Here is a 20956-nt window from a genome sequence, read left to right as displayed (position 1 = left end):
CAGCCTGGCCAACACAGTGAAACCCTGTCTTTACTGAAAATACAAAAATTAGCTGGGCATGGGGACGGGCGCCTGTAATTCCAGCTACTCGGGAGGCTGAGGCAGGAGAATCGCTTGAATCTAGGATGCAGAGGTTGCAGTGAGCCGAGATCGTGCCACTGCACTCCAGGCCTGGGCGACAGAGCTAGACTCCATCTCAAAAAAAAAAAAAAAAAGAAAGAAAGAAAAAGGAGGCAAGGCGCAGTGCCTCATGCCTGTAATCCCAACACTTTGGAAGACTGAGGTGGGCAGATCACCTGAGGTCAGGAGTTCAAGACCAGCTTGGCCAACATGGTGAAACCCCGTCTCTACTAAAAATACAAAAAATTAGCTCGGTGTGGTGGCAGGCACCTGTAATCCCAGCTACTCAGGAGGCTGAGACAGGAGAATCGCTTGAACCTGGGAGGTGGAGGTTGCAATGAGCCGAGATCACGCCATTGCACTCCAGCCTGGGTGACAAGAGCAAAACTCCATCTCAAAAGAAGAGAGGCTGGGCGTGGTGGCTCACACCTGTAATCCCAGCACTTTGGGAGGCTGAGGTGGGCAGATCACCTGACATCAGGAGTTTGAGACCAGACTGGCCAACATGGTGAAACCCTGTCTCTACTAAAAATACAAAAATTAGTCGGGTGTGGTGGTGCATGCCTGTGATCCCAGCTCGCGAGGCTGAGGCAGGAGAATCTCAAACCCAGGAGGTGGAGGTTGCAGTGAGCCGAAATCACGCCATTACACTCCAGCCTGGGTGACAAGAGCAAGACTCCATCTCAAAAAAATAAATAAATACGATATGGTCTAGGGCTATCATGTATCTTGGTTTTGTTTTTGTTTTTGTTTTTGTTTTGAGACGGAGTCTCACTCTGTCGCCCAGGTTGGAGTGCAGTGGCACGATCTTGGCTCACTGCAAGCTCCACCTCCCAGGTTCATACCATCTGCCTCAGCCTCCCAAGTAGCTGGGACTACAGGCACCTGCCACTATACCCTGCTAGTTTTTTGTATTTTTAGTAGAGATGGGGTTTCACCGTGTTAGCCAGGATGGTCTCTATCTCCTGACGTCGCGATCCCTCCGCCTTGGCCTTCCAAAGTGCTGGGATTACAGGCATGAGCCACTGCACCAGCTATGTGTCTTTTAAAAAGAAAAAAAGAAATGGTCTTTCTCTGTTGCCTAGGATGGAGAGCAGTGGTGTGGTCACAGTTCGCGGCAGCCTCAACCGCCCGGGTTCAAGTGATCATCCCGTCTCCAGTCTGGGCAACAGAGTGAGACCCTGTCTCAGAAAAATAATAACAATAGTAATAATAATTGGAAAAAACTGGTTGGGATCCCATTTTAGTTGGGATACTGCCTTTTGGGAATTGGACCTCTTGTAGCCAAATTGGGATATACCCTTTCTGCAGTGATGACTGAAACCTTATGTCTCTTCCTTTTCAGGCTCAAGGATGTCCAATCAATGGATGAGCTGAAAGATGTCTACAACCATTTTCTTCTTTATTATGGCCGAGACATCCCTAAGATGCAGAACGCCGCCAAAGCTAGCCGCAAGAAGCTGAAGCGTGTCAGGGAAGAGGGAGATGAAGAAGGTTAGTGCTGGAAAAGAAAATCCAGGAGATTTGATGGCCATGCATGATGGCTCACGCATGTAATCCCAGCATTTTCAGATGCTAAGGTGGGTGGATCACCTGAGGTCAGGAGTTCGAGACCAGCCTGGCCAACATGGCAAAACCCCATCTCTACTAAAAATACAAAAGTAGCCAGGCTAGGTGGCACATGCCGGTAATCCCAACTGCTCAGGAGGCTGAGGCATGCCTGAACCTAGAGGCAGTTGTTGCAGTGAGTTGAGATCATGCCACTGCACACCAGCCTGGGCAACAAACCGAGGCTCTGTCTCAAAAAAAAAAAAAAAAATCAAGAAAGAAAACCCAGGAGACTTGACAGCCCATGGCATCTTGAAGGAGGCCCTTGGCTGGGTACCCTTTGAGGCTTCTCTCCTAATGTGTCAGATCCTTGGGAGTGATTGGAAACTGGAACCCTAAATCTCCCCATGTTTTCTTCCCAGGTGAAGGTGACGAGGCAGAAGATGAGGAGCAGAGGGGGCCTGAGCTCAAGCAAGCCTCTCGCCGAGACATGTACACCATCTGCCAGAGTGCTGGGCTAGGTAAAAGCTAGCTGCTTTGGGATTTAGGCATTCTAGCCTGAGCAAGGGGAGTTACCCAGAAAAAAGACTGGTAGGTAGGAAAAAGAAAGGCTATCTGGGTCAGTCACCAATCCAATCCTGAACTAGCCTATTACCTGGTCTTTAAAAATACTCCCTCTCCAAACCCATTCCCGCCCGACATGATGGTTCAGCCTCTCCCTAATTTCCTGAGATAATGGGAAACTCATGATTGGAGGGAGAGAGTCCAGTCTGTCTGTTTCTTCTGCCTTATAACAGCCCATCAAGTGTTTAAAATCAGTTTTTTCATTGTTCTTTGACCACCTGGTCCTGCTCATTTATGGCCTCTTTAAATTCCAGTGCTCTAGCTAGGCACAGTGGCTCACGCATGTAATCCTAGCACTTCGGAGGTCAAGGTGGGAGGATCACTTGAGCCCAGGATTTGGAGGCCAGCCTGGTCAACGTAGCAAAACTCTACAAAAAATACAGAAAAAATTAGCCAGGAGTGGTAGGACACACCTGTAGTCCCAGCTACTCGGGAAAGCTGAAGTGGGAGGATCACCTGAGCCCAGGTGGTTAAGGCTTCAATGAGCCATGATCACACCACTGCACTTTAGCCTGGGCAACAGAGCGAGACTGTCTCAGGAAAATAAAAAAGGCTAGTTCCCAGAATTCCAACTCCAGATTCTGAAAGCCAAGAGGTTTATCAGCCCATCTGCTGCCTTACCCTTCACTCTTCTGTTTGCTTTAGATGGCCTGGCCAAAAAGTTTGGGCTTACTCCCGAGCAGTTTGGGGAGAACCTGCGGGACAGCTACCAGCGGCACGAGACAGAGCAGTTTCCCGCGGAGCCCTTGGAGCTGGCCAAGGATTACGTTTGCAGGTAGGCATGCAGCAGGTGGCTGACAGGAGGAGGGGCCTGAGGACCACAACACCCTGGTCCTGTAGCTGCACCATTTTCCCCACAGCCAGTTCCCTACTCCAGAAGCTGTGCTAGAAGGCGCCCGCTACATGGTAGCCCTGCAGATTGCCCGTGAGCCCCTTGTCCGGCAGGTGCTGAGGCAAACCTTCCAAGAGAGAGCCAAGTTAAATATAACCCCCACCAAGAAAGGTAGAAAGGTGAGCTGGGTGAAGGGCTTTGATCCAAGATGTGCGCCAGCTCTTTCTTTGATTGCCTGAGTTTCTTGCCTTCCTCTTCACTGAGCTGTGTGTCTGAAAGCAGAAAGGCTGTCTTTTCTCCTGGGGCCTGGCCCAGCCCATCCGCAGGCTCATGATTCCCCCTTCATGTGTGCAGGATGTGGATGAGGCCCACTATGCCTATTCCTTCAAGTATTTAAAGAACAAGCCTGTTAAGGAACTGAGAGATGACCAGTTTCTCAAGATATGCCTGGCTGAAGACGAAGGGCTCCTCACCATTGACATCAGCATAGATATGAAGGGAGTGGAAGGGTAAGCAGAGCCCTGGGCTGGCGACTCTCTGGGGAAGGCCTGGTGAGGAGTCTGGTGGAGGGAAGGGCCCCTCAGGAGTGGGGAACCACAATTTCAGAGTTGAGCAGGCTGTTGTCTCTGGCTTGCTTAGAATGTTCATGGACATTGGGTGTCACCTTTTCTCCATTCCTGACACCATAGCTTTGTGTCTCTTCTCAGCTATGGCAACGACCAGACATATTTTGAGGAGATAAAACAGTTTTACTACCGAGATGAGTTCAGCCACCAGGTGCAGGAGTGGAACCGGCAGCGCACCATGGCCATCGAACGGGCTTTACAGCAGTTCCTCTATGTGCAGATGGCCAAAGAACTCAAGAACAAGCTGCTGGCTGAAGCCAAGGAATATGTCATAAAGGTGAGGACAGAGACTCATGATTTTTTTTTTTTTTTTTGGTGACAGAGTCTTGCTCTGTTGCCCAGGCTGGAGTGCAGTGGCGCAATCTTGGCTCACTGTAAGCTCTGCCTCCTAGGTTGATGCCATTCCCCTGCCTCAGCCTCCCGAGTACCTGGGACTACAGGCGCCCACCACCATGCCCAGCTAATTTTTTATATTTTTAGTATAAAATATGTTATATTTTTAGTATAAAATATGTTATAAAATAACATGGTTTTACCGTGTTAGCCAGGATGGTCTCGATCTCCTGAACTCATGATCTGCCCGCCTTGGCCTCCCAAAATGCTGGGATTACAGGCGTGAGCCACCACGCCCAGCCGAGACTCATGATTTTTAGTCATATGATTTCCCCAAACTATAGTTGGGCTTGAAGGAACCCCTTAGGAATAGTCCCATAGCTAATGGAGAAACACGGGGGGCAGGTGAAGCATAATCTGAGAGGGAATGCTAACAAGGCCACAGGGACCACCTCCAAGACCTCTCTGCTCCAGGAGCTTCTCCCCTCCCCCAGCCCCACTCATCCAAACATTCTTTGTTTATATCACTGTTCTCTGTATACGCTCCTGTTTCCATAAGCAAGATATGCCTTCAGGTGGTAAGCCTGCCAATGGCTAGGAACATCTGCACATAAGAGTACACACCCTTGCACATGTGTGTATGAGTGTGTTTCCATAGCACTCTTGGTGAGCCTGATGACCATAATGTCATCATGTATGTAATACCTGTTGTGTCTCTTCCCTCAGGCCTGTAGTCGAAAGCTCTACAATTGGTTGAGAGTGGCACCCTACCGACCAGATCAGCAGGTGGAAGAAGATGACGACTTTATGGATGAGAACCAAGGGAAGGGCATTCGAGTCCTCGGCATTGCTTTCTCCTCTGCCAGGTAACAGCCTATTTTTGCCTCCCCAGCACCATCTCTTGTCTTCCTAATTTCATTTTTCTCTCATTCATAACTTCATATTGCTGATTATTGCACTCTTGTTTTTCTGTCTGTCTGGCAGAGATCACCCTGTGTTCTGCGCCCTGGTCAATGGTGAAGGAGAAGTGACAGACTTCCTTCGACTGCCCCATTTTACCAAACGGCGAACTGCATGGAGAGAGGAAGAGCGGGAAAAGAAGGCAAGTGGCTAGGACGAGGATACTAAGTGTACATCTGGAGTATGTCTTATGATTCAGTGGAGATAAGTGTTTACGGTCTAAGCAACATCCTATGCAAGACTGATTGTGTCTGATCTGGTCACTGACTTGTCCCCTGGGATGCCTCACTTCCATGAGCAGTAGATGGCACTCAAGTTATCTGGTACAGGATTTGCTTCTGGCTTGAGGCCAGTTCCTAGTCCTTGTGTGCTTCTGGAGTTGCTTTAACTGCCTCTTTTCTTACCAGCATCTGGGTCAGGCTGTTCCAGCAGCTGAAAGCCACTGAGGCATGAAGCCAGCCTTTTCCCTGCTTTAGCCTTTCAGGGTCTCTTTTTTCCAGGGAAAGAAGACTTTCAATTCATTTGGTTGGTATATTTCTGAATTTTGTTTATCCTAATGGTATCTGTAGTATCTTTCAGTTTTGTTAACAGAGCCCCATTCTTGAAAGAAAAACTTCTTAAGAAACAACTATTTTTTAAATTTTATTATTATTATTATTATTATTATTATTATTGAAACAGAGTCTTGCTCCGTCGCCAGGCTGGAGTGCAGTGGCAAGAACTCACCTCACTGCAACCTCTGCTTCCCAGGCTCAAGTGATCCTCCTGCCTTCCAAGTAGCTGGGACCAGAGGCGTGCACCACCACACCTGTCTAATTTTTGTATTTTTTGTAGAGACACGGTTTCACCATGTTGCCTAGGCAGGTGTCAAACTCCTAGACTCAAGTGATCCATCTGCCTCAGCCTCCCAAAGTGCTGGGATTACAGGTGTGAGCCACTGCACCCAGCCCTTAAAATCTTGAAATGGAGATCAGAATATCTAATAGTCCTAACTACTCACATTTTAGCAAAAGTCACACCACAAATGAAATAGCCACAAAAGGAGGACATGCAGGAGTGTGAGGCACTGGAAAGTAAATCATAAGAAACTGGACATCTTTAAGCTGAAGGAAATCATACTTAACCATGTTGACCTTTTCAAAGGGCCCTCACCCAAAAGAGGGCAGCTACTAGTTCTTTGTTTTGCTTCATCAAAACTAGAACCAATGGCTAAGTATTAGATTTTGGTTTACAATAAAAAAGAACGGTTTCCTAACTTCATCCTTGGGACCTAGCCAGTGGCAGCTGGTACCACTGGAGCGCAGTTCTAGTCAGTGGAATTATTAAGCAGAGGCAGGGTTGGCCAACTTTCAGGAAGAGGTGGGAATAGTTCCTTGGTAGCACCTTGGACCAGATATCTTCTGAAGACTTCCAGTTCTTACAAGATCTCCAACATAGGGAGACAGAATTTCCTGAAATCTTTACATCCTCAGAGCCATTCAGCTTCAATTTTCTTTCAATCCAGGCTCAAGACATTGAAACGCTAAAGAAATTTCTCCTGAATAAGAAGCCTCATGTGGTGACAGTTGCAGGAGAGAACAGGTAGGTAGGGATTAGACCACACCTGGTTTAAGGCTGTGACCCAACTCATCCCTTATTATTGAGTCTGGCATATGCCCATAACAGATGGGGCTTGTGCTTGTGCAGGGAGTGTCCCTGGGGATGTTTGACCTCATTTTCTTCAAAGCCCTTTCCTCCCCTACCTCTTCACCCCCAAGGCAGTCATGAGACTGTCCATCCCTAAGAAAACGTATTCATTGACCAACACTCATCCCACCAGGGACGCCCAGATGTTGATTGAAGATGTGAAGCGCATTGTACATGAGCTGGACCAGGGCCAGCAGCTGTCATCTATTGGGGTAGAGCTGGTTGACAACGAGTTGGCCATTCTCTATATGAACAGCAAGAAGTCAGAGGTAATGCTGGAGCCTCACCCTTAGGGCCTGCCCAGGCAAGTGCTATTAATCCCAAAGAGATTAAATTGGGAAACAAAGGTTATCAGGGGCACAGGACTGTACCTGTGTACTTATCCATGCAGAAGTTCTCCGTTTTGCAGTTACGGTTCAGATTGGGAGTCCCAGAAATTAAATCGGTCTCAGGAAAAAAGATCCCAGAGAAGCAGAGAAAATGATTTAAACCAGAATGGTTTGGATTTCCTCTTGATGTTGTAGCTAAGGGGATTTTAAGGCCCTGCTGACCCTCGTTTGACTCTAGGCAGAGTTCCGGGATTATCCTCCAGTGCTGAGACAGGCCGTCTCCCTGGCCCGGCGCATCCAGGACCCTCTGATTGAATTTGCCCAGGTGTGCAGTTCCGATGAAGACATCCTATGTCTCAAGTTTCACCCCTTGCAGGTGAGTAGGATTTGACAGGCAGGCTTGGGTGAAGGGTAAGGCAGAGTAACCTTACTCCTGCCTGCTGAATGTCCACAGGAGCATGTGGTGAAAGAGGAGCTGCTCAACGCCTTGTACTGTGAATTTATCAACCGAGTCAATGAAGTCGGGGTCGATGTCAACCGTGCCATTGCCCACCCTTACAGCCAGGCCTTGATCCAGTATGTTTGTGGCTTGGGACCTCGGAAAGGGACCCACCTCCTGAAGGTAGGATTGGAGTGAATTCAGAAATTTTAAAACTTGCCATTTCATTGAATATGAATATATACTTTGTCAGTATAATTTGACAGATCGGGAGGACCAAGGTCAGTGACTTGTCCAAAATCACTCAGCTAGTGAGAGTCAAAAGAGTCTGACTTCAGACCCAGTTGGCCAAAGCTGTGCCCTTCACTGCTGCTTGCACCACCACGCCCAGCTAATTTTTTGTATTTTTAGTAGAGACGGGGTTTCACCATGTTGGCCAGACTGGTCTCAAACTCCTGACCCCAGGTGATCCACCCGCCTCAGCCTCCCAAAGTGCTGGGATTACAGGCATGAGCCACTGTGCCCGGCCAACTAGTGTTAACTTGTAACTTATAAGCCATACATTAGTTGTATATGGTCTTTGATGTAGGTATAACATCATTTATTTGTTTATTATTTTCCCATTTAAAGCAAAACTTTTTTTTTTTTTTTTTTTTAATTTTGAGTGGTCGATAGCATGCTGTAGTGCTCAACTAGATACTGGGTGGGATAGAGTTTTTGTTATGAGGGTTTAATAGAGACTGGAACAGTCTGGGGAGGTGGGGCCTGCTTACTGCCCTGGCTCAGTCCAGCTCTCTCCCCCAGATCCTGAAGCAGAACAACACCCGGCTCGAGAGCCGGACCCAGCTGGTCACCATGTGCCACATGGGTCCCAAAGTCTTCATGAATTGTGCTGGCTTCCTCAAGATCGACACGGCCTCCCTGGGGGACAGGTGATGCCCTCTGCCTGGATGGGGCAGGAGGAATTCCCTTGTGGGCTTTGTTTTCGGGTTTCAGGGGTTAGGGCTATCAAAGGGCCACAAGCCATTTTAACTTAGGAAATGTTTTAAAGAAAAGGTAAGGAACTTTATTCAGTCAAGAGCCCCTGACCTATGGAAAAGATCGGTTCAATCATGTGAAACATTTTTCGTGTGAGAGAAACATAAAAAGTACCAGCTTAGCTTATAAATTAAGCATGGAAAACACAAGATTTTGTTCAGTAAACACAAACTTGCTTTTTTATTATTATGGTTTGTTGTGGCCAGATAAGGGTGGGAATAGCGGGGGCAATGAAAAAGGAGTTTGGGGGTATAAAGAGATAAGGAAGGGGGAGAGAGATTTGGTATGTTTTGAGATGATGTTATTAAGAGAAAGTTCTATTCACTTGGACTTTGGACTTCACTATTGACCTCTTCCTCTCCAGAAGTTATCAACTCAGTCTTTGGAGGATCTTTTCCACGGGCACATAGCTCCTCATTCAGTAATGGAAATCAGTGGGGAAATAGGCTTCAAGTTCTAAAACTTCATTTTCCACTCAGCTTTGCTGTAACACTCCACGAATAACATAGGTCCATGTGAGTGCACGGGCAAGACCAGCCTGGGAAGGCTTTATGGGGGAAAATAGCTATCAGCAAATTTTCAAAGGTTTTTTTCCCCTTTCTTGATTTATCTTATTATGAGACTCATATAAGTTCATCATATAAAATTCAACATATAGAAATATTATGCAGAAAGTGGAAGTCCCCCATAATCCCACCCCCCAGAGATAACTACCATAACAATTTTATGTATACTACAGTTTTTCTAAATTTTATTTTTGCTATGCATTTACTAACTACCCATTTACTACAAAAATGGGATCATATGGTTCATAGTGTTTTTGCAGTGCATTTTTCACGTATCAATATATTGTGGCCATCTTTCCATGTCAGCACACATAGATCTACCTCATTCTTGTTAATGGCTGTATAGTATTCCATTGTATGGAGGTGCCCTAATTTATTTAACCAGTTCCCCATTGGTGGACATTTGGGTTGTTACTAGAAGCTTATCGTTCTATATCCTGTTCCTTTTCTGCCTTTCCTCCAGCACTGACTCATATATTGAAGTCCTTGATGGTTCCCGTGTCCACCCTGAGACTTATGAGTGGGCTAGGAAGATGGCAGTGGATGCCCTGGAATACGATGAATCAGCCGAGGATGCCAATCCTGCAGGAGCCCTTGAAGAAATCTTGGAAAACCCAGAGCGACTGAAAGACCTGGACCTTGATGCCTTTGCAGAAGAGCTGGAGAGGCAGGTAAGGGACAGCATGGAAGGCCCGGCAGGAGAACCCATCCCAAGTGGCCAGGTTGGTAGGAGACTTGGGCAGTGAGTGTGCAGAGAAAGCCTGATACTGTTAGTATGGCAGACTTGATCCTCATCTCCCTGCCCTGCTCTACTGGGCTCCTCAAGGAAGTTTTTGGTCTGCTTGTTAAGGAGCCAGGGAAGTCTCAGAGATTGCCACCATAATTACAAGGGGCAGGAGGGAGTTGGGAGGATGTCAGTACTACAGTTTCCGTCTAGGCCCCCTTTCCTCCTTTCTAACAGCACAGCTTTGCATTTATCTGTGGACTCATTGGGGTTCCATAAAGCATTTTGATTACAGTGTTTCATGACTAAGTTTGAAAACCACCTTTAGTAGATGTTGATGGAAAGAAAAGAAGAAGCCCTGACAGAAACTTACTCCCATCTGGAGAGGCCCGCCCCTTCCACGGGACTCCTTGGGGCTCAGGTTGGGGGGCAGCTGCAAGGCTCTTCTTGATGAGCTTCTTCCCCAGGGCTATGGTGACAAACACATCACACTCTATGACATCCGGGCAGAGCTGAGCTGTCGATATAAGGACCTCCGGACAGCCTACCGCTCTCCCAACACAGAGGAGATCTTCAATATGTTAACCAAAGAAACACCAGAGACCTTCTACATTGGTAAATTCTGGGGTCATTTTTTTATTGGGGGCAGGAGGTGTGTTTACTGTGTACATTCAAACCAAGCAGCAGTTCCAACAGATTGAGGCAGGTTTGTGTTGTACATGGGGAAGGCCAGGAGAGCATTTTAAAAGACTAAAGAGTCCTGGACTGGAAATCAAAACTGAATTTAAGGTCAAATGTGCTTCCAGTGTGCTATGGAATCTTCGTGCAGTTAGTCTTCTTATAGGCTTTATTTTCCCCTATCATCAAATCAGGGGAACGGCCAGGCACAGTGGCTCATGCCTGTAATCCCAGCACTTTGGGAGGCCAAGGAGGGCAGAACACCTGAGGTCAGGAGTTCGAGACCAGCCTGGGCAACATGGTGAAACCCCATCTCCACTAAAAGTAAAAAATTAGCTGAGCGTGGTGGTGGGCACCTGTAATCCCAGCTACTCGGGAGGCTGAGGCAGGAGGATTCCTTGAACCTGGGAGGCAGAGGTTACAGTCAGCCAAGATAGCACCACTGCACTGCAGCCTGGGCAACAGAGCAAGACTTCATCTCAAAAATAAATAAATAAATAAAAATCGGGAAGAGTTCCCTCTTCAAGGATGGGAAGGAAGTCAGATATTCTGTCACTGAAAGGCTGGTGGAAAGAAGTGCTCTCCACATTCTCTGAGCCTGCTCCCCATCCTCTTTTCCTTCTTGCAGGAAAGCTCATCATCTGCAATGTCACTGGCATCGCCCACAGGCGTCCCCAGGGTGAGAGCTATGACCAGGCGATCCGTAATGATGAGACAGGGCTGTGGCAGTGCCCCTTCTGTCAGCAGGACAATTTCCCTGAACTAAGCGAGGTGTGTGCTGCAGCGTTATCCTGCTCAGTGGATTTCCTTGGTTGAATGATCTCGGTGCCTAGAAGGGAATCAGAAATGAGGGTGTTCTAGATCATTCTCTCACCAAACAAGTACACAAAGAAGGAAGACGGATGGGAAACACACAGGTTTAGCATGAAGTCCCTTCTGAGAAGGCTGACATAGCTGGGCACGGTGGCTCACGCCTATAATCCTAGCACTTTGGGGGCCAAGGTGGGCGGTTCATCTGAGATCAGGGGTTCGAGACCAGCCTGGCCAAGATGGTGAACCCCCGTCTCTACTAAAAATACAAAAATTAGCCAGTTGTGGTGGCATATGCCTGTAATCCTAGCTACTCGGGAGGCTGAGGCAGGAGAATGACTTGAACCGAGGAGGCAGAGTTTGTAGTGAGCCGAGATCATACCACTGCACTGCAGCCTGGGTGACAGAATGAGACTTCATCTCAGAAAAGGAAAAAAAAAAAGGCTGACTTAGAAACTTCTTATGGTCGGCCGGGCGCAGTAGCTCACGCCTGTAATCCCAGCACTTTGGGAGGCCGAGGCGGGTGGATCATGAGGTCAGGAGATTGAGACCATCCTGGCTAACACGGTGAAACCCCGTCTCTACTAAAAATACAGAAAATTAGCCAGGCACGGTGGCGGGCACCTGTAGTCCCAGCCACTCGGGAGGCTGAGACAGGAGAATGGCGTGAACCCAGGAGATGGAGCTTGCAGTGAGCCAAGATAGCAGCATTGCACTCCAGCCTGGGCAAAAGAGCGAGACTCCGTCTCAAAAAAAAAAAAAAAAAAAGAAACTTCTTATGGTCGCTGGGTCAAAACAAAATGGCAGACAGGCATGGTGGCATGTACGTATTGTGTCAGCTACATCAGAGGCTAATTTGGGAGGATTTCTTGAGCCCAGGAGTTCGAGGCCAGCCTGGGCAACATAGCAAGACCCCATCTCCTTTTTTTAAAAAGGGAGGGGCTGGCCGGGCGCGGTGGCTCACTCCTGTAATCCCAGCACTTTGGGAGGCTGAGGCGGGCGGATCATGAGGTCAGGAGATCGAGACCATCCTGGCTAACACGGTGAAACCCCGTCTCTACTAAACAATACAAAAAATTAGCCAGGCATGGTGGTGGGCGCCTGTAGTCCCAGCTACTCGGGAGGCTGAGGCAGGAGAATGGTGTGAACCCGGGAGGCGGAGCCTGCAGTGAGCCGAGATTGCACCACTGTATTCCAGCCTGGGCGACAGCGAGACTCCGTCTCAAAAAAAAAAAAAAAGTGGGGAGGGGCCAGGCCGGGCACAGTGGCTCATGCCTGTAATCCCAGTATTTTGGGAGGCTGAGGCAGTTGGATCACTTGAGGTCAGGAGTTCCAGACCAGCCTGACCAACATGATGAAACCCCGTCTCTACTAAAAATATAAGGATTAGCAGGGTGTGGTGGTGAGACTCCTATCTCAAAAAAAAACACAAAAGGGAGGGGCCTCAGTTGCAGCTAAAGGGATCTAAGTTGGATAAACATAAAAGAGGATGGGGCACAGTCACACCAGTAATCCCAGCACTTTCAGGGGCCGAGGCAGGTGGAGTGCTTGCCCAGGAGTTCAAGACCAACCTGAGCAACATGGCAAAACCCTATCTCTACAAAATAAAATTAGCCAGGCTTAACCGGGCGCGGTGGCTCACGCCTATAATCCCAGCACTTTGGGAGGCCGAGGTAGGTGGATCACGAGGTCAGGAGATCGAGACCATCCTGGCTAACACGGTGAAACGCCATCTCTACTAAAAATACAAAAAATTAGCTGGGCGTGGTGGCGGGCGCCTGTAGTCCCAGCTACTCGGGAGGCAGAGGCAGGAGAATGGCGTGAACCCGGGAGGCAGAGCTTGCAGTGAGCCAAGATTGTGCCACTGCACTCCAGCCTGGGCAACAGAGTAAGACTCTGTCTCAAAAAAAAAAAAGATTACCCAGACTTGGGGGCGTGCACTTATAGTCCCAGCTACTCGAGAGGCCAAGGTGGAAGGATCACTCGAGCCTGGGAGGTTGAGGCTGCAGTGAACCCTGATTGCACCACTACACTTCAGCCTAGGCAAAAGAGTGATACTGTCATAAGAAAAAGATGGCTAGGTGTGGTGGCTCACGCCTGTAATCCCAGCACTTTGGGAGGCCGAGGTGGGCAGAACACCTGAGGTCAGGAGTTCGAGACCAGGCTGGCCAACATGATGAAACCCCATCTCTACTAAAAATACAAAAATCCGCCCTGTGTGGTGATGCACGCCTGTAATCCCACCTACTCAGGAGGCTGAGGCACGAGAATCGGCTTGAACCCGGGAGGCGGAGGTTGCAGTGAGCCAAGATTGCGCCACTGCACTCCAGCCTGGGCAACAGAGCAAGACTCCATCTCAAAAAAAAAGAAAAAGATTCATCTGATGGCCAGTGGTGCCAAGCATCAGCTATGAGACAAGGGACTTTGTAGATGGTCAAATTCTGTCTTGGCAGATGACTAAGTCATTGTGTTTTCAGATCATGGTGCAAGGTGTCAATGGTAAAAGAAATTACAACACCTCTCGGAGCTCTTTTCTGAATGAGCGATCTCCAGAATCTTGATAATCAAGCTCCTCTCCTCATGCCCTCTTCAGGTGTGGAACCACTTTGACAGCGGTTCGTGCCCAGGCCAGGCCATCGGTGTCAAAACACGGCTAGACAATGGTGTCACCGGCTTCATCCCCACCAAATTCCTCAGTGACAAAGTGGTAAAGCGGCCAGAAGAACGAGTGAAGGTAGAGGACTGACTGTCCTAAGGTCGTAGTGCAATTTTCAGCTGCCCAGATCAGGTCTCTTTAACTTTGGGCTGTCCCCACCAGAAGTTAGGCTCTGTTCCCAGTGGCTGCTGGTGGGAAGTGTTTCAGGGAAGATTTATAACTAGTTGAAAGAAGCTAGGGTGAGAAGCATTTGAATGAGTAGCAGCTTTTGTTCACTGCCTTTGTGAAATTTCAGCAAGTTCCCAGTCCTTTGGGAGAGGGCTCTTCCTGTGTGGGAAGCTGCAGTTCAGTCCAGAGGGCAGGGCCCAGCATTACATGCTGTGAAACAGAAAGGCTCTGCCTGTTCTCCCAAGACCAGGCATCAGTGCTTTAGAGGGTGGAAAATAATGCATGGCACAGCCCCTGTGCACAGGGAGCCTCTGGATCCTCTAGGCAGAACCAGATGACACAGAAGGAACCTTGAGATGGTGTCTGTGGATAGGGAGGAAATCTCTAGGCTCCATTTCTGTTCTGTTATTTTCCGGCCATATATCATGCACCCACTAGATACCAGCACTGACATCGACATATGTTGTCTCTAATCTCACATGCTGATGGAAATGGAAATATTGTCTTTTGTCAGAGAAATTCAACTTTTTTCAAAATCACCCAGTTAGTGATATAGCTGATACCAGCTCTGCGAAATTCACTGGTTCTGAGTGTTGTGAACCTCTGAGAACTATGACTTAGGAGGGCTGGGGAAAGATAGTTCTAATAAGTGAAGCTGGGGAGATTTTTCACAAGGAGAAGAGTGATGCAGAGTGACTGGCTTTTGCCACTACTTAGACAGAAGGGCTCATATCAAGGGTAAGATACAGAAAACAGCTATTATTTTGCTTCCCCTTCAAAAAGGGAAGTCAGGCCAGGCATGGCAGCTCACACCTGTAATCCCAGCACTTTGGTAGGCCAAGGTGGGTGAAGTCATTACTTGAAGTCAGGAGTTCGAGACCAGCCTGGCCAACATGGTGAAACCCTGTCTCTACAGAAAATAAAAAAATTAGCCGGGCGTGGTGGCACACGCCTGCAATCCCAGCTACTCGGGAGGCTAAGACAGGAGAATCGCTTGAACCCTGTGGGTGGAGGTTGCAGTGAGCCAAGATCACGCCACTGCACTCTAGTCTGGGCCACGAGTGAGACTGTCTCAAAAAAAAAGGCGGGGGGTGTTGGGGGAGTCAACCTTTGATGGCACCTTGGGAGCAGTAACTAGGCAACTTCATGGGAGAAGAGAAGAGTGCCAGGGACAGGGTAGATCCAGCAGGCTTCAGCTGGTTTTCCTGCCCAGAGTGGAGGCATTAGTGCAGGGCTTGGCCTGTAGTCTACAGACAAGATTCCACCCCAAACTCCCAGTCTGCCATTCAGCAGCTGGCTGGCTTTGGGCAAGTCACTTTACACCTTACACCTTTCTGCCTGGACTTTGGTTTTCTCATGGGTGAAATAGGGCATCGGGCTAGATCATCTTTGTTCCTTCCAGCTCAAATGTTCTGTGGATCTAGGTGGGAATGACTGTTCACTGCCGCATCATGAAGATTGACATTGAGAAGTTCAGTGCAGACCTGACCTGCCGCACCTCAGACCTCATGGACAGGAACAATGAGTGGAAGCTGCCCAAAGACACCTACTATGACTTTGATGCTGAAGCTGCAGACCACAAGCAGGAGGAGGACATGAAGCGGAAGCAGCAGCGGACCAGTGAGTGTGCCTCCCACCATCTCTGTGCGCCCTGAATCTTGGCAGTTCTCCCAGTGCAGGATTCAGGCCACAGGATGCACATGTGTCAGTCTCCCAGTGGAAGTGGGGACTCAGCTTTGAGGTGCTAAGGCCTGGAGATGTCATGAAAAAGTCATAGGTAGGGCTGGAACCCAGAGTCTCTTGGGTCACATTTTCTTTGCTAATGCCTTGTGACTCTTAAAGCCTCATTATTTCAGTGTCCTAGGAGCCCAGGTGAACATGTCCTTCATATCAGCTAATCCAAGCCCAGAGAAGGTGAAAGAGTCTCAGAATCCCATAGTGGGTCAGAAATTAAGCCCAAACAGGGTGGCTCACGGCTGTAGCCCTGCACTTTGGGAGGCCAAGGCAGGAGGAGCACTTGAGCCCAGGAGTTCAAGACCAGCCTGGGCAACTTAGTAAGACCCCATCTCTACAAAAAAAATTTTTTAAATAGCCAGGAGCCAGGTGCCGTGGCTCATGCCTATAATCCCAGCACTTCGGAGGCTGAGGCAGGTGGATCACTTGAGGTCAGGAGTTCAAGACCAGCCTGGTCAAAATGGTGAACCCCCGTCTCTACCAAACATACAAAAACTACCCAGGTGTGGTGGTGGGCGCCTGTAATCCCAGCTACTGAGGCAGGAGAATTGCTTGAACCCAGGAGTGAGAAGTTGCAGTGAGCCGAAATTGCACCACTACAGTACAACGTGGGTGACACAGTGAGACTCTGTCTCAAAAAAAAAAAAAATGGCCAGGCGCGATGGCTCACACCTGTAATCCCAGCACTTTGGGAGGCTGAGGCAGGCGGGTCACTTGAGGTCAGGAGTTCAAGATGAGCCTGGCCAAAATGGTGAAACCCCGTCTCTACTAAAAGTACAAAAACTAGCCAGGCGTGGTGGTGGGCGCCTGTAATCCCAGCTACTGAGGCAGGAGAATTGCTTGAACCTAGGAGGGAGAAGTTGCAGTGAGCCAGAATTGCGCCACTGCACTACAACGTGGGTGACAAAATGAGACTGTCTCAAAAAAAAAAAAAAAAAGAAAGCCAGGCATGGTGATGTGCACCGGTGTATTCCCAGCTATTTTAGAGGCTGAGACAGGAGGATCGCTTGAGCCCAGGAGTTCGAGGCTACAGTGAGTCATGATTTGCCACTGGCACTCCAGCCCGGATGACAGAGCACCCCAACTCAATAAATAAATAAGAAATGAAGGCCTGGTTTGTCCTGTTGCTGCCAGCTCCTAGCCCCATCACCCAGTCTGTACTGCTTTTCTGCCCTTTTCAGCATACATCAAGAGAGTGATCGCACACCCATCCTTCCATAATATCAATTTCAAGCAAGCAGAAAAGATGATGGAGACCATGGACCAGGGTGATGTGATTATCCGACCAAGCAGCAAGGGCGAGAACCACCTGACAGTGACCTGGAAAGTCAGTGATGGCATCTACCAGCATGTGGATGTGCGGGAGGAGGGCAAGGAAAATGCCTTCAGCCTGGGAGCCACTCTGTGGATCAACAGTGAGGTGAGAGCCAGTGCCTGCCCACCTCCCATCCCACTCCTGCTTCCAGAAAGGCGCCCTTCAGGGTGCCTTCACCTGACATTAGTAACTCGGGTCATAGGTATTTTAGCTGTGCACAGCAACAAAACGGGAGGTGGTTTGCGGAATGAGTCATTTGATATCAATTTTATTTTGTCCCCTCCTTCCGTGTCCTCCAAATGTTAAAATAGTCTACCTAGAGAGAGCCAATGGAGGAAGAGGAGAAAATACACATATATACGCACACACATATATCAAGTTTCTCTTTTCTGTTTTCAGTGAAGAGAAATCTGGTGAATTTTCCTGTTGTTCCCAAGCACTAGGGGAGAATCAAAGCCAGGATTTAAAGGACTTTATGCCCTGTGAGCTAATATATCTAGACATGACACAGATGGATAAACTGAGGGGACTTTGCTATGGAGTGAGGCTTCAGCAGGACTGAGAAGCCCATCCCCTCCCATGGTTTTTCTTCTGGATGGATTTGATCAAGAATCTCAGCTCTGGATATGACACATGGGGCCTTTACCTTCTTCCCACAGGAATTCGAAGATTTGGATGAGATTGTTGCTCGCTATGTCCAGCCCATGGCATCCTTTGCCCGGGACCTTCTGAATCACAAGTATTATCAGGACTGCAGCGGTGGGGACCGCAAGGTAAGCCCAGGGCCCTCTGAGGAATGACACTTGCCAATTACTTAAGGATGTACGCTTTCCCTTCAGTATAGGGGACACTCAGGCGGTGAAGGAAGTGTACATCATGTGTGCACCAGACATTGTGTACCAAGCATGCTGCTATCCCAACCTCTCCCCCTCATTCTACCCCCAGAAATTAGAGGAGCTGCTCATCAAAACTAAGAAGGAGAAGCCCACCTTCATCCCTTATTTCATCTGTGCCTGCAAGGAACTGCCCGGCAAGTTCCTACTGGGATACCAGCCCCGGGGTAAACCCAGGTGAGCACTAGTGCTGAGAAGGTGCTGCCACTGGGGTTCATAGGCAGGCTAGAAGGCAGGGAGAGGCCCGGAGCAGTGCCCTCTCTGGCTCTGCTGGACTGCCTTTCTCCTCTCATCTGTTTAGAACAGAGGTGGAGGTTGGAGGTGGGAAAAGAGGGTGATGATTTCAAGGCAAAAAGGCAAGGATTCACATAAGAAGGGCGCTTTCTTTAACACCGTGAGAAAGGAGTTCCCTTCACCTCCTCTCCCTCCCACAGAGTGACAGGAGTCACCAGACACTCTTCACCTGATTGCAGAAACTGGGGGCCAGTACACTGGTCTCTCCTGTCCACCACCTGCCTCACCCTCACCAGGGCTTGCACACAGTGGCTCACTGTTGCTGTAATGTGCTCACTCCGCCCGCACTGAAGCGGTGGTCAGGAGAGCCTGTCTCCTGTTCTGCTCTGTCTCCTGCTCTGCCTGCTTCTGTGTGACTAACAGGCTGGCCTTCCTGAGGTATTCCTTTATCTGAGTCCCTCTAGCGCTTACCCTGAACCTAGAGGACAAAGTCCAGTTTCCTTAGACTGGCATCTTTGTGTCTGTGATACAGACTGGTAATCACACTTGCTTCTCTGCCTAAGCCCTGCCCCCATCCTTCCATTGGCCTTTGGCCATGTGCACTTCTGCTTTTATCCTTGTACTGGCTTTACCTGATGCACAGCTCAGGCTGCATTAGTAGGGGCTCAGTGGCCAGATGACAGGAAGCCCTAGACTCTGTACCGTGTGCCATCTTGGGCACATCTGGAATATTGTGCTCATTTCTTGAGAAGCCTGTTGACTCACCAGTGTGCTTCCAGAGTCCAGCAGCCAGGGCTAAGTGGGGCTGGAAACTGTGTCCTATGTGGAACAGTTGAGCAAACTGGTGGCGGGGGTGGGGGCTCTAACCAGGACCAGGTGCAGCATGATAGCTTCTGGGGAAAGGAGCTGACTCTCCTTGTGTGGCAGAATTAACACTTATGGAAGAGTTAGGAGGCAGGTGTCAGCCTAATAGAAATGAGAACTGTGTACTATGTAGCATTATCTGGTTGCCATTGATAGCTGGCCTTTATTGAGCACAACCCAGCTTTAGGCATTGTGGAATGTGCTCTGTGCATTCTCATTTATCCTCAAACCCACCCCATAGGCTTAAGTGCTGTGGTCCTCATTGGACAAATGAAGCAGAGATTCAAGTTTGGTAACTTGGTGCAGCGTGTCATATGTGGTGAATGGCAGAGCTAAAACTAGAACTAGAACTGGAACTCACCCAGAGCCCCTCTTAACAACTATCTGCTACTCTCAGAAGTGTTGAACAAGGGCAGACTACCACCTTCCACAGCCACTGCAGAAAGATGCCTGCTTTAGGGGAGTTGCGATTTGCTGCTCTGGGAGGCCCCTTCCAACCCTGGCACTATGGGATCTCGGTCTCACTTCACCGGCAGTATCCTGCCTTCATACTGCAGCCCAGTATGGTAGCACAGCCTCCAGCAAGCCTTCCTCCGGCAGTCCGTATGCAGCACACAGAGGGCCACTGACTCCTTGGTCTTCAATATGTTCTGCCATGTGCTGCTCACCTCCCTTCACAGGCCTGGGGACTGGCTGTGTCATCTCTCCTTTCCCCTAGCACCCAGAATGGCTACTTCACATGGTGGGCATCTGTTCTGGTCGCTCTTGTGGTGGGTCCCAAGTGGTTTCTGATGCATGTTTCCTTCTAAAATCCTAGGATAGAATATGTAACGGTGACTCCAGAGGGATTCCGGTACCGGGGCCAGATCTTCCCAACCGTGAATGGACTGTTTAGATGGTTTAAGGATCACTACCAGGATCCTGTACCAGGTGAGTTCTGCTCTTCCTGACTTCAGGGACGTGGCTGGAGGAACACCTAGGACCTGACTCAGAGTAGTCCCAGCCTAGGGGACCAGGTGAGGAGTAGGCTGTCACTGCAGCTGTCTTACTCCTCCTGCAGCCTCCCAGCACCAGGAAGGTTCTCCATCCACTGTGCCTATGCAGCTTCCCTTCCTCCCTCCACCTACTTCAGTGCCCCTTCCACCCCCTGAATTGGGAAACCAAAAATAGGTTTCTGGAGGGATGTAACTAAATAATCACTTCCTGCAGGCATCACCCCTAGCAGCAGCAGCAGGACCCGGACACCTGCCTCTATCAATGCTACCCCAGCCAACATCAACCTTGCAGGTGAGGAGCTTGAGCCTGGGACTGGAGGTGGGAAGGATGGAGCTAAAGGGACTTTCACCTCTAACATGCCCCTCCCCACCTCTGTGTGCTTACAGATCTGACACGGGCTGTGAATGCCCTGCCTCAGAACATGACTTCACAGATGTTCAGTGCCATTGCTGCGGTGACAGGCCAAGGACAGAACCCTAATGCCACCCCAGCCCAGTGGGCCTCCAGCCAGTACGGCTATGGCGGCAGTGGAGGCGGCAGCAGTGCTTACCACGTATGTGGCTTGGGGAGGAAGCTCCCTGTGCAGGGTGGGGCCCATAGACTGCCCTCTCGCATTGCCCACAAGGGGCTTCACATGCACAGATGGAGCTGCCACGGCCTTGGTAACTGTCTCCAACAGATATTTCTTGTCCTTAGGCCCATTTGAAGGGGAAGAGGGTAAGAGAGGGCATAACCTTTCCACGGGCCTTTGGGATCTTTGGAACCCGCAAGCCACCAGAAAGT

General features: G+C 49.3%; 1 protein-coding gene across 3 annotated transcripts in view; it reads left to right on the top strand.

Annotated features, from left to right (window-relative positions):
• SUPT6H (SPT6 homolog, histone chaperone and transcription elongation factor) overlaps nucleotides 1-20956 on the top strand; it is a 39906-nt gene that overhangs the window by 17461 nt on the left and 1489 nt on the right. For 2 of the 3 annotated variants that reach the window (XM_003812681.7, XM_034942197.3), the window contains 24 exons: nucleotides 1466-1614; nucleotides 2091-2189; nucleotides 2938-3067; nucleotides 3153-3303; nucleotides 3479-3633; nucleotides 3832-4027; nucleotides 4810-4949; nucleotides 5068-5185; nucleotides 6548-6624; nucleotides 6863-6998; nucleotides 7297-7434; nucleotides 7513-7680; nucleotides 8302-8429; nucleotides 9565-9772; nucleotides 10293-10440; nucleotides 11132-11274; nucleotides 13907-14047; nucleotides 15562-15757; nucleotides 17053-17291; nucleotides 17846-17959; nucleotides 18132-18256; nucleotides 19995-20107; nucleotides 20387-20464; nucleotides 20560-20726. In XM_003812681.7, the coding sequence (XP_003812729.1) occupies nucleotides 1466-1614; nucleotides 2091-2189; nucleotides 2938-3067; nucleotides 3153-3303; nucleotides 3479-3633; nucleotides 3832-4027; nucleotides 4810-4949; nucleotides 5068-5185; nucleotides 6548-6624; nucleotides 6863-6998; nucleotides 7297-7434; nucleotides 7513-7680; nucleotides 8302-8429; nucleotides 9565-9772; nucleotides 10293-10440; nucleotides 11132-11274; nucleotides 13907-14047; nucleotides 15562-15757; nucleotides 17053-17291; nucleotides 17846-17959; nucleotides 18132-18256; nucleotides 19995-20107; nucleotides 20387-20464; nucleotides 20560-20726 (3457 nt within the window). Of the gene's footprint in view, nucleotides 1-1465; nucleotides 1615-2090; nucleotides 2190-2937; nucleotides 3068-3152; nucleotides 3304-3478; nucleotides 3634-3831; nucleotides 4028-4809; nucleotides 4950-5067; nucleotides 5186-6547; nucleotides 6625-6862; nucleotides 6999-7296; nucleotides 7435-7512; nucleotides 7681-8301; nucleotides 8430-9564; nucleotides 9773-10292; nucleotides 10441-11131; nucleotides 11275-13906; nucleotides 14048-15561; nucleotides 15758-17052; nucleotides 17292-17845; nucleotides 17960-18131; nucleotides 18257-19994; nucleotides 20108-20386; nucleotides 20465-20559; nucleotides 20727-20956 lie in introns of those variants that run through there. The other variant, XR_010110667.1, reaches the window with a different exon arrangement.

The sequence above is a fragment of the Pan paniscus genome, chromosome 19 (assembly GCF_029289425.2).
Source record: "Pan paniscus chromosome 19, NHGRI_mPanPan1-v2.0_pri, whole genome shotgun sequence".
NCBI classification, from domain to species: domain Eukaryota; kingdom Metazoa; phylum Chordata; class Mammalia; order Primates; family Hominidae; genus Pan; species Pan paniscus.
The sequence above is the reverse complement of the archived record's forward strand: the minus strand, read 5'-3'. Positions and strand labels throughout refer to the sequence as shown.